Source organism: Condylura cristata, unplaced genomic scaffold (genome assembly GCF_000260355.1).
Source record: "Condylura cristata isolate star-nosed mole 26May11 unplaced genomic scaffold, ConCri1.0 scaffold00015, whole genome shotgun sequence".
NCBI classification, from domain to species: Eukaryota; Metazoa; Chordata; class Mammalia; order Eulipotyphla; family Talpidae; genus Condylura; species Condylura cristata.
In genome coordinates, this window is record NW_004567116.1 from 27,256,713 (window position 1) to 27,272,581 (window position 15,869).

The 15,869-nt window shown below is 50.3% G+C and overlaps 1 protein-coding gene across 1 annotated transcript in view; it reads left to right on the top strand.

Annotated features, from left to right (window-relative positions):
• USH1C (Usher syndrome 1C) overlaps positions 1-15,869 on the top strand; it is a 42,558-nt gene that overhangs the window by 21,064 nt on the left and 5,625 nt on the right. Inside the window, exons 15-21 of the mRNA XM_012725194.1 lie at positions 1,268-1,344; positions 2,281-2,290; positions 2,455-2,504; positions 6,594-6,770; positions 7,935-8,051; positions 8,546-9,028; positions 12,720-12,839. Coding sequence (XP_012580648.1) covers positions 1,268-1,344; positions 2,281-2,290; positions 2,455-2,504; positions 6,594-6,770; positions 7,935-8,051; positions 8,546-9,028; positions 12,720-12,839 — 1,034 coding nt within the window. The remainder of the gene's footprint in view (positions 1-1,267; positions 1,345-2,280; positions 2,291-2,454; positions 2,505-6,593; positions 6,771-7,934; positions 8,052-8,545; positions 9,029-12,719; positions 12,840-15,869) is intronic.

A 15,869-nucleotide genomic window follows, 5' to 3' on the forward strand; every position in this document is an offset into this window, starting at 1 on the left:
CTTGGGACCAGTTACCTGATAGATTATAGCTGAATCAGGTGTCTGTGCCCGTGAGGGGTGGACTGTGCTTTTTTGAACAGACCAGGAAGATTATAGTGTGTCTCTTGGCCAGGGAATGGAGCCACAATGTGGAGTAACAATGTGGGTGGGATCCACTGTCCACCCACCCATGGCTGACCTGCAGAAACTCAACATAACCCTGAGCCCTCAAGGCCAGGACACACTGAGGCCCCCAAAAGAGCTTTCCTCAGTTAAAACAACAGGGATTGGGGAAGTGAAATTTAGGATCCTTTTTTTTTTTTTTTGGAGGACCTCAAAGCTAGAAGGAGCCTAGGAAGATGAAGAGGTTTGAGCAGGAGATTTCTTGCCTTCTCTACCCATTAAGAACCTCATCAATAGCCTCCGTCCCCCAGTAGGCTGGGGTGGTTTGGAAGTTGAGTTTTCTCCTACCAAACTATTAAGTAATCATTTATGTCCCCATTATTTTATTATATTGTCATTTTTAGCAAGAAAACATGAGTGTCCCACTGTTACATAAACATAAACTGTTACATAAATCCCTTTACGAAAGCAAAGGGATTTAACTTGTAGCCTTTTCATAGGTTAATAGTCCGTTTATAATAAGTATTTTGAAGTATTAGTAAACAACTCATCACCTATACAAACACTACCTTCCAGGGTCTCAGGAATTGGAGAGGTGGGCAGAGTCTAGGTGAGAAACCACCACAATGAACAGTTTGCTATTCTCTCCATATTATGCCAAAATTCATGTCTCCCTCACCACATTTGTCCTTTTTACTCTTTGGGACTTCTTCACCTCCTCAGAACCCCCAACTTTTATCTGCTGCCTACCCCACAGCAGGAAGCTAGAATTCCAGGGGTGATAAGAAGATGCCCGGATGATATTGTGCTGGCAGGCCCTTGGCCTCCATGTACCTAAATACTCAAGATTCCCATCCCCCATGCTGCACGCCCTCAGTTTCAACCAAGCACCCTACAAACTGGTTCTCACGTGACTGGCAGATCACAGCCATGTTAATTGCCCGGTTTACAGAAAGAGAAACTAAAGTGACCAAGACTGAAAGTATGTGCCATCCCAGAGCAGGAAACCTTTGCTCTCAGCTCCTGCACCCTGTTCCTGCCCTGACCTCACAGGCCTCATAGAGGAAGTGGCCCCAGGCTCCTGGGAAGGACTCCTGAGCAGCCCCCTGGGCCTCTTGGTCACCCAGGTCTTTGCTCATCGGCTTCCTCCTCTTTCCCTGGGTAGGCGATGAGGCAGAGGTGCAGGCGCTGGTGAACAACTCGCAAGGAGGCACAGGAGGCGTGGAGAAGCAGGGAGAGCAGGTTTGCACCCCGCTTTGCTCCCTGACCTTGCTGCTGCGCTTGCTCCCCTTCCTCCTGCCGCCAGCCCAGACACTCAGCTCTGAGAGGCCAACATGGGGTGGGGACGCCCGGAGTCTGCGAAGCGCCTCTGAACCTGGCCCGAGCACTGCACCCGTCACCTTGAGAACAGGCCTTGTGGCCAGGCTGAAAGGTGACCTGGTGCACATCTAGATGGCTGAGACGCTGGTTCAAACAGTCAAGGACTTGCCCAAGCCCAAGTCCTTCCTCTGCTGCTCTGGCTTCTCCCCTAGAACTCCCTACAGCTCCCCAAGATCTAGCAACTATGGAGGTTGTGCTCGATCCAGTAGAGGGGCTTTTAAGGTCCTAGTCCAGAACACTAACTGGTCAGCGGTGGATAATTGTTTAAGCCGTTGCGGCTGGCCCAGTGAGCTTTGGGTTTGACGCATTGCCCTGTCATGCTGTTGCCTGGGGACAGCAGGGCCTGATTGATGCCCTGGTTATCTGACCTGGCTGGGGATATGCTTTCCCGGGGGCAGAGTTTCTGGCTACTGCTGCCAGAGCAGTCCTTCCCAGAGCTAATCCCAGCCAGGCCTTCTCTTTTGATGCTGAAGATGTGGCCTGCATTGTGGAACAAGACGGTTCTGTTCTGTCTGACAGCATTTCTAGGCAGAGACCCAGGCTCCCATTGTCTCCAGACATTTCTCGGTTGAAGAGACCAACCTCAATCTGGAGAGACCTTGTTCTCTTTCAACAGGGCTTTGTGTTTGGAGATTATGGCTGCCATTTGGAAAAGCTCCTCCTTCCACAAGGGGCTTTCTCTTTGATTTTCTGGCACTGACTTCTGAAGCTAGTGTCCTAGGGGAGGCAGTTGACAGGAGCCTAGGTCCTGGGACTCGGGCATTTTCCAGGTGGTCTTGGGCTTGCTTTCCACCCCAGGTGAGGTCAGGTAAGTCGCGCATGCCAGAGGGTACAGTTTTGGGATTGCATCCGCAGAGTGGTCTTCCTCGCTCCCAGACGTATGTTCTTTGGAACCCCAACTCCTGGATGCTGTTCCTGAGCTCTGGCTGAGCTGAACCAGGTCTCCTCACTTTGTTCTCTGTGTTCTTGTAGCATTTGGGTGGTTTTATCGTTATGATGGCAAATTCCCAACCATCCGGAAGGTAGGACAGGATTTGAGTGCCGTGCTGCTTTGCTGCTGAATTTGCTGTGGGTTTTTGCCTTTCTCAAACCTTATTTCTTTTCCTGTCAACGCCCAACAGTGTAACTCAGCTGTTCACTTGGAGGGCTCACCCCATCTGTGCCTCTGTGCACGCGGACGTCAGGTGGCAGGACCCGGTCATGGGGTCACAGAGGGAGACCCTCCACCCCCACCCCTGCCAAGAACCGTCAGGCACTGACCACTCAGCACTGACTCCAGCGGGCATAGGGCAGGGGCTGGGCTGTAGCAGGAAACTTGTGTTTGGTTTCTGTTACATAGAACCACAGGCCAAGACCAAAACCAAGGTCAGAGTGAACTAGCAGGTTGGGTGATGAGTTTGACTCTGCGGAGGTGAGGGATTTGCTGCCTCGGGTTGGGACACGAAGCCACAGCAGTGGTAACTCTCTCCTACACATATCCCTGCATGTGCCAAGGATAATGCATTTTCTCGTCTCAGGGGTCTGGCAATTTCTCTCTAAATCTTATTACTCTACCTCCAGGCCCCATAAAACTCTCTTGTCCTTTTTCTTTCTAAATCACTTTGGCATTTGATTATGAGGACGCTGCTGTTAATATCTGTAAATTGGACATTCGAGATGACTTGGGATTTGGAAATCTGGCATCAGCATAAATCTGGTGGACTCATTTAGGTGTTATTGTGCAGCTGGTTCTTTCTGGAAGGATGTCAACCCCCAAAAACCAAAGCACTGGCAGCAGGGTGACATTGGTGATGGATAATTTCTCTCTGCCTGTAAAATGGGAATAGCTGATATGTTGGAAACATCTGCCCCTTCCTTCAACTTTTTTTTTTTAAGATTTATTTATTTATGCATGCAGAACTGGCGTACAGGCCAGAGGTCCAGGGACAATGAGGAGAGTCACCAGAGACAGTGGAGAGCAGAACAGGCAGATAGATGAAGCACACTGCTGAGGGGAGCAGCGGGTGGGTCAGGAGCAATCTACTGCGCCATGTGGATCACCTCCAGTGCGGGGATTTAACTCATTCTGAAGTGGCTTTGGCTTTTTAGTGCTGTGTTTTAACCCACTGCACCACTAGGGAGGGTCCTTTCCCCCAATATTTAAGGATATTGTTGAGATGCAATAAGCAGCGATATTATTCCTGCAGAGGTTACTGTCTCTACCAAGGCACACAGGTCCTGATTTGTAACATTGGATACAGATAGGACAGAACACCTCAGGGGGATTCCTTTTCACACCATCATGGTCTCAGAAAGAATTTGATTTCATAAGACAGCCCTTTTCATTTTACAGGCTGACTCTTGGCTTAGGATGTCTCATTGGTTTAGATTCCCAGTTCTTCTCTATATACTGTTTCTCTCCTAGGACTTAACCTAGTGAGAGCACACACCCACACCCACCTCAGAAATCATGTTACTTGAAATTTTTTGGTAAAAAAGGCTCTCCTTTGTGGCGCAACAGGTTAAAGCATCACTCTGTGAAGCTAGCTGCAGTCACTTCAGTGCAAGTTCGATCTCCAGACTGGGAGGTGACCCACATGGCACAGGAGACCTATCTTATCTGCTGCTCCCCTCAGCAGTGCACTTCATCAGTCTGCCTGTTCTGCTCCCCACTCTATCTCTGGTGAATCCTCTCACTGCCGCTGCACCTCTGGCCTGTACCGCAGTTATGTATGCATAAATAAATAAATCTTAGAAGGAAAATTTTTGGTAAAAGGTAGGCTCATTTCCTCCCTACTCATTAAGCTCAGTCTTTCCAGAAATAACTGGTGTTTGTTTTTCATTTCATTTCCAAATGAGAAGAAAATTGCTTTGAGGTAGAAGCAAGAAAAACATCAACCCCATAGTCTCCTCTCAGTTTAAACCAAAAGAAATTATTTGTCTTGAGTTTAACTGGCAGCTAAAAGGGCAATAGAATCATGTCCCTCCTGTTGGCTCTGAAAATCCATCATCATTTTCTCTAGAGCATGTGAGACACTTGTCCTCAAGAGCTGGAACTCTGGGGAATACCAGTGGCTGTCTATGGCCATGACCAGCAATGCACAAAATCCCCCCTTTGGAAAAGACAGATTCAATGTCTTCTATTCCAAACCTGACAATAAATCCCTCTGGGACTCAAAGCCCTCAGGCCAGTGACCCCATAAAGACTGTACCAAGCCTGAAGGATTCATGGGTTTGAATTCTCCCGAACTGCTTAATAAATCACACAGACCAGCCCTACTTGCAGGCAGGGGAGGCGAAGTCACACACAACTAAATGACCCATACACAGAGGGCTGGATGAAATTAGTGGGCCATGCTATAGGGCTGATTTCTTGAGGTGGTACAGAAATTGTCACGGCTGCCTGACGCACCCAGGAACCCTGACTCTTAAAATTTTAGGTTTTGGTTTCTTTTTCTTTACCAACAGAATGGCCATTCCTTCATGGTGGCTCTTGTGCAAAGTCAGACCCCTATTGTAGCAAACGATCACTAGGCAGAATATTTCTGGCTCCTCTTGGGGAATTGCTACCTGAATCTATAACATAATGGCAGGGATTCTCCTATCAGCTGAACCAAGAATCTAGTGAGCAGGGCAGGCAAAGAGCCTAGCCAAACTCTGAAGCCACTTCTCAAAATCTTCAGACTGCTCTCGGATGGGGGACCAACTCCAGAGCACATTACCTGTGATCGGAGGTGGGACTGACTTTAGGAGGAGAGGCAGGGTGACACCATCATAGGTCTGTGATGACCCACGAGCCCTCTCCAGCTGTGGCCAAAGTTGCGGGTCCACTGCTGGGAAATGAAATTCCTCTTTCCTAGCCTCGGTTGGGATGATAGAGGAATTCTGAAAGGAGACCCGGGAACTTATTGTGAGGTGAACTCAATGAACCTGCAGGTTTTCTCCTTCTCCCAGAGTGTGGAACTTTCCCTGCTGCCCTCTCGCCTGAGTGCTGGCTCTGTCCCCCATGCTGTGTGATGGGCCTCAACCACCCCTCTGCCATGCTCCCATTATGTGCAACTCATCAGGGCACACTAGAAAAGCTGTGGGACCCTAAAGACTTGGGTTCATATCCTGGCACCACCACTTACCTGATGTTTGAGATCAGACAAGGGACTTCTGTCTGAATCTTAAGTTCTTCATTAAGAGAAAGGGGATAATGCCTGTTTACGATGATCAGTCTACACCCCCACCACATAGACAACCCATAAATGTTCATTCTCTTCCTTCTTTACTCCTGGCTTCCCTGCAATTCCAAGGGATCTCTACCAGGGAGGCAGACTTTGTGGGTCTAGTTTCCAACAGGAAAAAAAAAAATATGAGTCTTTTTGTCATGTATCTCCCCCCTCAACTCTTCCCAAACCCTCATGGCCATCTTTCCCCCTCCCCACCACTCCATCTCCCAGTCCTGTTGCCTCTGTCTAATCATCCTTGCAGGGACTTAGGTTCGGAAGGGACCGTGGGTTTGGGTTCTTTGGGATGAAATGCTCTGGAGCTTATGCGTTGGGACAAAATCTGATGTCTCTAGCTCTGTCCTCTGAGGTGTGAATTTGGTTCCCACCTCTTTTAACTCAGATTAAAGGATCTCTACAAATGGGGTTGCCCTGATTCCTCCAGATTTTCTCTAAAGCCTCTCAGCATGCATCTGTGGTGTCTGAACATCCAGATGGTGCAGAAGGCAGGTACTCAGATACGAGGAAATAAATGCAATGTCTTTTATTTATACAGCACTTAACAGTTTATCAAATACTTTCATAGGTATTGTTTCATTGGCTAGGATAGCAAGTCTATGTGCAGGTATTTCCCCCAGCTTAAAGGTGATGCAGTCAGGCCCAGAGAAGTTAAAGAACTTAGTCAAAGTGGCACTGCTAGTTAGTGGAACAGTAAGCCAGTTCTTCTGGCTGGCGTGGCATGTGCCTCCCACTCTGCAGTGATAGCGTGGGAGGGCCATTGCCCAGGGTGGTGAGGTCGAGTGGGGGGAGAGATTCAGCCTGTGCTGGTTGTCTGAAAATCGAATGCCCTGTTTGCCTGCTGTGCCAGTGTCCACGTTACTTTGTACCCCTTGTAATGTAAACAATGCCACATCTGCTCAGAAAGGAAAAGATAAGAAGAAAGCCAAGTATGACAGCCTGCAGGAGTTGAGAAAGAATAAGAAGGAACTGGAATTTGAACAAAAGCTTTACAAAGAGAAAGAGGAAATGCTGGAAAAAGAAAAGCAACTAAAGATCAACCGGCTGGCCCAGGAGGTACGTGTCCTGCTCACGGGCCAGGTGAGCGTCCCTGGGACAGTTAGGTCCCCGCATGCCATGTTCCCCGTGGGACCATCTGGAGTTGTTCTCAACAAGGGAGTAAGTCCCACTCCCTCCCCAGTCTGGGGAATAAGCTCACCTGCTGGCCCAGGGTCTCCTGAGGCTAACTTCGAGGTTAGGTGTATGATTGTAGTTAAGACTAGCTCCTTGCTCAGGCATGGGCCTGAGCTAGCCTCTCCACCCAGGGGGTAGGGTCTTAGCTTGGCCCTCTACCCACTTGGTCTTTCATCCCCACCCTGTCCAAGGATGAGCCCGAGGCTAGCCCTCCCTTTGCAGGGTGTGAGTCTGAGGCTAACCCTTCTGCCTAGATTTTAGATCTGAAGTTAACCTTCCACCCATCTGTCATTAGGTCTAAGTCAACTTCACCTCCCCCTGCCCTGGTTCTGAATCCAAGAACAGTTTTCCCCAGCCTGTCTTGGCTTGAGGGTGTGTTCTGAGGCTAACCACTTTGTGCGGGCTGAGGCTGAGGCTGTCCCCCAACTGATCAGGTTGTGAATCTGAAGCTGCTCCCATCACACAGGATTCGTGCCTGCGGCTAGACCCGGGAATGAATCTAAAGCTGTCCTCAAACCATGCCCAAAGCAGTATTCTCGTAGCAGTAGTTCCTATTTTGTGGGTGGGCTGGGTGACTTTAACTCCCTAACTGTTGCAGGTTTTATCAGTGCTGCTTCCATGAATCAGAATGCCAAGCTAATTAGATTACAAAACCAGAGAAGTCCTGGAAAATGTAAAGTGCATTAGGGCTGACATTAGGAATCACTTTGCTGCAAAATTAAAATCAAACTTGTGATTCTGAGGACAAGGCAGCCTACAGGGAGAAAACAAAAGTAAAGTCAAACTGTTGGCATGTTTCAGGATTCTACAAATGGATTTTTTTTTGAGAATCATAGGAGTTTCAGGGTTCATGAGGATCCTGGGGATAAGGTGACCCCCATGCAACCCAGGACCCCGTTCTCAGATTTTTCCCATTGGTACTATTCAGTTGACCCGACATCTGACACCCTCTCCCTCTTGTTTCTCAAGTCTTTGGGGACTTTTAAAGAAGTATCTCTCTACTCCTGACTCTGCTGCCCACCTGTGACAACTGTGCCTTTGTCCCCCTTTTTGGGCCGACCTGGGCTCCAGGTGTCCGAGACAGAGCGGGAAGACCTCGAGGAATCGGAAAAGATTCAGTATTGGGTGGAAAGGCTCTGTCAGACGCGCCTTGAGCAGATTTCCTCTGCTGATAATGAGATTCCAGAGGTAATAGAGCCCCTGCCACCCAGCTCCTCCTGTGGCCTCGCACACTCCTGTGGGCCCACCAGCCCACTCCCACCCCCTGTCTTGGAATGGGGGACAACTCAGTTTTTCTGGCCTTGTCTCCAGGTGACCACTAAATTCTACCTTGTCTGAGATGGTCCTACATGGGCCTGTTGTCTGTTGTCCTGGCATCATTACTACGAGTGCTTCTTCACTGCCAAGCGTGTTCCCGTTGAGATGATTAATTATTTAGGCACCTAGTTTGTCACCCATGGATGGCATTATTTGGGACCCCCTTGTATGGGCCACTCCCCACTGACTGCCTGGTATGGGGCTCAGCTGGACACCAGGTGCCAGAGAAGTGACCACCCCTGGTTTTGGTTTGAAGGTGGTGAGTCCCCAGCAGCAAGAGAAACAGATGAGAAGAACACTGTGTTTAATGTATTGTAGAGTAGGTCACTGGTGCAGTAACTACAGAACTTCTTTGCAACCCCCAGATGACCACAGGGCCCCCGCCTCCTCTGCCTTCCGTGTCCCCCATGGCCCCACCTCTGAGACGCTTTGCAGGTGGACTGCACCTCCACACCACTGACCTGGATGACATCCCCTTGGATATGTTCTACTATCCCCCCAAGACTCCCTCTGCCTTACCTGTGATGCCCCACCCTCCACCTTCCAACCCACCCCCCAAAGTCCCTGCACCCCCTGTCCTTCCCTCATCAGGCCGTATGAGTGCCTCATCCTCACCCTGGGTGCAACGCACTCCACCCCCCATTCCCATCCCTCCTCCACCGTCAATTCCCACCCAAGACCTCACTCCCACCCGCCCACTGCCCTCCGCCCTGGAAGAAGCCCTGGGCAACCACACCTTCCGTGCTGGGGACACAGGCAGCCCAACAGAGGACTGGGAGGCAAAGCACCGCAGTGGGAAGATGGCCCAGTCCCCTGTCCCTGAACGGAGCTTTCCACCCACCCCAAAGGTACCACCCCGTTCTGCATGCTGTGTTGGGGAGCGGGAAAAGCGGCCAGGGTTGCTGTTTCCCACACTTTCCACTCACCTTTGGAGTGGTGCTGGAAGAAACATCACCCCACCTCATTTTCCAGGAGTGCGCTCCCCACCGCTGTGTTATGGACACCCTGCATGTGTGTGGTTCCTGCTGGCGCTGACTGCTGTAGTGTCTGGTGGAATGTGTGTGATGCTAAGAAGGAACAAGAATGTATCGATGTTCATTGCTCTCTCTTTGCTCTCCTTGGTTGGTGTGGGCTGGTCAAGTCCATTTTGGCTAGTATGGGCTAGTACTTGCAGGGATGTTTTTCATAGCCAGAGTTCCATGTCCCAGCCAGTCATTTTTATTTTAAGATTTATTTATTTGTGCATACAGAACAGGGGTGCAGGGGCAGTGAGAGGATTCAGCAGAGACAGAGCGAGGAGCAGAACAGGCAGATAGTTGAAGTATGCTGCTGAGGGGTCAGGAGAGGTCTGCTGCACTATATGGATCACCTCCCAGGTAGGGATCGAACTCACACTGAAGCAGCTGCGGCCAGCTTGCAGTGCTGCATCCTAACCCATTGCACCACCAGGGAGGGCCCCCAGTCATTTTTTGGTATTAGCCTGGGAAGCCTTAAATATGGAAAATGAATCCTTGGTTTAATGGGTTAAAAACTGGGAGCAGGCCCTCCCTGGTGGCACAGCAGCTGGTTAAAGCACAGCACTAAGAAGCTAAAGCCACTTCGCATGAGTTCGCTTCCCTCCTTCTCCGGAGGAGATCCACATGGCGCGGCAGACCTCTCCTGGCCCGCCCACTACTCCCCTCAGCAGTATACTTCGTTGATTTGCCTGTTCTGCTCCCCTCTCTGTCTCTGGTGAATCTTCTCACCCTCCACATCTCTGGCCTGTACCCCAGTTCCATGTGAATAAATAAATAAATAAATCTTTTTTTTTTTTTTTTAAAGTGGGAGCAGGACAGCTGTCTGAGTCTCTGTAAATGAAGTACTAACACTGTCCATTGCAGGTTCAGAACATTTCAGTGTCATTTTCTATGGAACTGGCCAACTACATTGACTTGAAATAAAAGAGCTAGAAACTTCTGGCCAACTCTCAGCTTACAGAAAAGATAAAGACGGATACTTCCTAAAAAGCTCCAAATTAACTATTAAAAGCTAGGTATACTTTTCTTGGATGTCAGGACCCACAATAATGATCTTTCTCAAAAATGCTTATTTCATTTTTAATTGTTCTTAATTCAAAGACTATTCTGGAAGACGCAATCTTGAAGCTTTGGTCCTATGGAGAAAAAAAAGGAAAATATCTCTTCTCTTCTAGTAGCCACAAGCCAGGCTTGACAGAGAGGGCATTCGGGTGGTACCCAATTCAGTAGTACCCAAGCAGGAGATTCTATTAACCTCCCCAGCATGAATTTGAGTTTCCCGCATAAGGAACAGAACAAACATTTCAGAGCATTCGAGAGAGCTTGGGAGAAGGAAACCGGGAGTGAGTCAAATGCCAGATGTGGGAGTGAGTCAAATGCCAGATGCCAATGGCTGCAACTCCTGAAAGGAATCCCCAGAGGGATTCTCTCTGAGCCTCCTGTGGGGGCTTGAACCCTGCAGCAATGGCAGAGAGAAGTGTCTGTCCCAGGGAGGTCGTGCTCCGGAGCCCAGACACAGCAGGTGCACAAGGGTCTGAGCTGGCCCAGCACAGAGAACCACATCCTTCCTGGGAGGGATTCTGCCAAGATGGGCAGCAGCTTTTCCTCAACAAATTTGAGTCAGCAGTCATTGATGCCTGTTCTGTGTATCTTTCAGGAGGGAGGGGGAGAAGAAAGGTGAGAGCAAGAAGATACAGGACAGATTGGCACACCTGTGCTCTCTAGGACTTTGCCTCTGAAATGAGCAACTGATCGGGCAAGGTTCAGCTACAAAATTGGCACAGGCCAGGTGCAGTGGGAGGTGGAAGGCACTTCTGTAGAGGAAAGACGTAGGAGTCGAACCTTGAGTGATGATAATAGTGGAAGCTGGGAGGGAGGCATTGCAGGGCACAAGGAACATAAATATGCAAGGAGGACCCTCCTGGGTTTGAAGGCTGATCACTAGCTGGGTGATTTGGGGGTCATGTGTTACTTCATCTGTCTAAGCCCAGTGTCCCTGTCTATAAAATGGGGGTGTTAATAGCAGCTGCCTTTTGTAAAGGTCAAAGGAGTTAATACATTAACTTGTTCTAGGTTTATGTCTAGGAGAGCAGCCCATACGTGGCAGGTGCTCAGTGGACATAAAGTGAAAGCAGAGCACAGAAAACCTGGGGTGAAGCTGCAAACATGGTGTTGGAGGTAAAATGCAAACTTCTGAGGCAGGGTCAAGATCCAGAACTGGTCCCATCTTTCTTGGGTTCCTCAAAGAATCAGGAAGTTCCCACTCAGAAAATTAAAAGCTCTTCCACACAGGGGCCTCTGAAGAACAGACCCTGCGTGTTTTGAATGGCATCAAAGCCAGGTTTGTCCCTGACTCGAAGGCTGGAGGCAGGAGAGGTGCTGTTTTCATTAGTGTTCTCCTTTCTGCATCAACACTTTGGCTCCCAACCTTGCCCAACCTCCTCTTCCTGTATGCTCCTGGCAAGTTGTCACCAGCGCTGCAGCAGGAAGTGTGGCTGGTCACACATCTGCACAGTCAGCCAGCCACCATTAAGCCTCATGTGTGTCACCTTATCATGTCAGCCTGACACACAGCACCTTCCAGGTGAAGGTTTTGAGGGCCACCTATACCCCCACGTGCCCAGCACATTACTGAGTCATTCACTTTCTCATTTGACATGTTTAGTAAGCATCTGCTGTATTCCAGGCCACAAAATGGGCAACCCAGCCCCTGCCTGGGACAGTGTGGTGGAGAAGATAGACACCCTAGGAAGAAGGAGAGATGGGGGGGAAGACAGGTGCTGTGATGAGTAGGAGTGGAGAGAAAAGGCTCAAGGCATATTTGCTGACGGCAGTGATACCTAAGTTTAGATCTGGGGAGGTAGAGCAGAAGGAAGTGAGGTATGCAAAAAGCAAGCAGAAAACCTGGCATTTTGGAGGCTGCAGTTAAGCAGAATGAGTAATATGAATGAGGCTACAAAGGAAGAAAGAGAAGCTCATGAAGCACTTTGGGGGTCAAGTTGTCAGTGGGAACCCATGAAGCATTTGGAGTAAAGCTGTGACCTGATTCATCTTGCCCACGAGTATCCAGTGGGGTAGAGACAAGTGGCTCTGTCCCTGTGGAGGTTGCTTGATTGACCCTTATCCACTGGCTTATCAAGGGACTGTCCACCCACCAGGAATAGCAGCTTTGTGTCCAGTCCAGAGATTAGAACCATGGCCAGGCAAAAGAGAGGGAGAAAGGAGGCAGGACAGTGCCCATGTGGACCGAGACAGGGCCATGGAAGAATATCCAGGGTGACACTGGCTGCTGGCACCCTCATGACCAGACTCTGGCTCAACCCCTGATTTCTTAGAGCACCCAGGTATTTCTGTGGCTCTCTCTGCTGACGTTCACACCCCTAGGGCCTCCAACAGGTGAAGAGAACATGTGCTTAGCATGTGCATGGTGGGTGTGAATTTGCATGTGTGCCCAAGTGCCAAGCTTGGCCTGAACCATCCCACTGGGACCTTATATGGGTCTCTCTTAAACTAACCCCTGTAGACATTTTGCCCAAGCCCACAGCCTCCTCGAGGCCCTGGCGTGTCCACCATCTCCAAACCTGTCATGGTCCACCAGGAGTCCAACTTCATCTACAGGCCAGCTGTGAAATCTGAGGCCCTGGTAAGCCCCCGGGAGCCCCCTCCAAGACATCTCCAGGGGAGCAGAAGAGGGCTCTCCTCCCTGTCTCTGGAAGGAGAGTGAAGAGGGGGACAAACTCACACTGAGTGCCATTTGCAGCCTTCTCCTTGGCCAAGAGATGAATCCACTGGGTGCCAGCAGGTGTTGACATGAACATTGTTGGAGTGTTTGGAAGTTTCCCAAACAGCCTGGAGCTCTATCTAAAGTAACAATAATAATAGCTAAGTCTTTTCGCCAGCCTATCATGTGGCGGGTCTCAAAATAGCTCAGTGACTTGTTACCTGTTCTTACCTCTGTTTAACATTTGAGGAAACTGAGGCTTGGCTTAGAAAGGTTAAGTCAGTTGCTCAAGTTGAAGCTTGGACTTACTACTTAATCCAGAGTCTCTCAGACTCCAAAGCCCAAGCTCTAATGTATATTGCCATCTTGCTGAAACCTACAGCAATGCCCTGGCCTCTGCCCCTCGGGCCTGGCATGGCTTGGCCTGGTCACCCTCAGATGGGGAACTGACCAAAGCAGACCTGCTGCCTTTCTCTACTTCATCCTCACAGAACTGGTTGCCAGGGGTGTGGTGCTGAGGGAGTGGAGTGTCTGCCTACCCCAGTCTGCTGTAGCTGTGATACACTCAGGGGCACCCCACTCTGGAGAATCAGCCACTGACTGTCCTCCCACCCCCAGTGTCAAGTGTCATGCTAGAATTTTTATTCCCTTTTCGAGAAACCCTATCTAAATGTCAGGGCAGGACAATCTACTTATTTTAAGCTTTAACCGTCTTGTCAGCTCCCTAAAGAGCAAAGTTCAAGCTCCTATGATGGCCTGCTTTGCGTCCACATTGCTGTTTCTGACAGGTGACATGACGTGTCACTGCTGTGTCCCAGGGTCCAGAGCCAGCCCCTAGCATAAGCCAGACTGCGCCTGCTTAGGAGGGAGAAGTTGGCAGGCCGGCCGCCAGCTGGCAGGCCCAGGGTCGGGCACCAGGGGGCAGACGAGTCCTATTGATAATGTCCAGCATGGAACTATTTTTTTTTTTCTGGCAGCCACAGGAGATGTTGAAGAGGATGGTGGTGTATCAGACAGCCTTCAGACAAGTAAAATGACACCCCATGCCTGCTGTGTTTGGGGTCCTTCCTGTCACCCCCATCCCTCCCATTCTGACTTCTCTCCCTGGGAGCACTTGTTGGGTTGGAGACCATCCCTGGAGGCCAGGATTAGGGAGGGTTTCATACGAGGTGGGCTTGTCAGACCCCTGCCCAAGCTGAGGAAGCAGGAGGTCCTAGGGGCTCTCCTCTTGCTGCTATTTGTTCGAAGAGGAACAAGCAGAGGGAGACCACAGAGGGCCACAGAGGCCATGATGGACCCTTGTTCCAGTCTTAGCAGGGAAAGGGGGTGCCTGAGGTGTCTCCTCAAAGTGGGTCCTGGCTTCACCCAGCCCCACCCTCACTAAACCGGTACCAGGAAGGAAGGAAGTGGCAACCCAGGCCCTCTGTTCGCCAGGGCCCTCCATCCTGGCAGCCACTGTCCCTCCACCTGCTGGGGCTTACAGCCACAGAGCCAGCCGCTGGACTGGCTATTTGACCACCTAGGAAAGAGACCTCAGGATAGAGGGATATTTCGCAGCCTGTCTGTACAGTCAATATCCTCACCCATGACCCGCCTCCTGACTGCCGGTTCATTTCCCTGCAGTTAGGGAGCAGAAGGCAGCTGTATAGTGAGACACCTGTATAGCGAAGCCCACGGAGGGGCCTGCTCCCCACCCAGGGCTGGGCGACAGCTAACACCTAAAAGGGATGCTCTGCTAAGCGCTGTTTCCAAATGTACGTGAACTCATTCACTCTTCACAGTAGCCCTGGGACCTAAGTGCTATTATCACCTTCATTTCATAGATGAAACACTGAAGCAGAGAGATTGGAAGTGCTTATGATGCTGCAGCTAGTGTCAGACCCTGGACTGAAATCCAGGTGGACTCCTCAAAGCTACGCCAGCCTGATTGTCTAAGCACTGGGATTATGAGACAGATATGTAAGGGCCTTGTTCTTTAGGGCATGGGCAGCCTTCACAGAGAGAGAGGCAGGCAAGAGTCTGCCTCTGGGAGTCAAACTGCCTACTGCTCACAGGCGGGGTGACCTTGGACATGAATGTCACGTCTCTGGGTCTCAGTTTCTTTATTGGATGAAAGGTTAGTTTCCCTTCTAAAGGACTGGCCAGCTGTGTAGGTGTATGTTATAGATAGGTGTCTCATCTAAAATAAAACAAGATGCCATCGGCCCATCCCAGAGAGCAGTTCTCGGAGGGAAGGAGAGAGGGACGGCTAGAGCTGTAATTTCCCAAAGAAACAGCCAGGCAGGGACCTGCCAGTAACATAACATTCACACCACATGAGCCTGATGCGTTTGCACAGAGATCTAACGAACCCCTTCCTCTCCGTTGCTTATAGGCCAGTTAGGCATGGCTTCTGAGCTGGGCCAGCCAGGAGAATCCTATTGCTCTTTGGGGGTGACCTTTGGAAGGCTGGTGAGGGGGGATAGACAGATGCCCAGGATGCATCTGCTGGGATTTAGCCCTTGTGCCCAGAGCTTGGTTGCCATGTGCTACAACAGGCAGGGAGTTGTGGCGTTGCTAGGATGCTCACCCTAGGCCCAGGGGACATTTGGCAAGGCCTTGAGAACTGTGTGCTGGAGGTCTGTGTGGACTCCTGTCTATCCTTCGCCCCACCTTTCCATAGGGTCTAAAGAGGGGGCCCGGGCGCCCACACTCTGTGTGTGACTCCTGGGAAGGCAAACTGTTGTGACTGTCCCCTTCTGCCTCCTTGTTACCTTGTTACCTTGCCAGTATCATGGGGACATTGTTCCCTGGCCCCCATACAGTCAGGTGACTGAGCTGTGTCTTCCCTCACCCCCTGCCCCCGTGAAGGTTCTGGGGACACCTCTTGCCTTCTAGCTAAGTGTTACATTAAGAACAGTGTCAGGTACCAGGTCAGCACAGAAACCTCCTCGTTTTCCCACTTCATGCCTG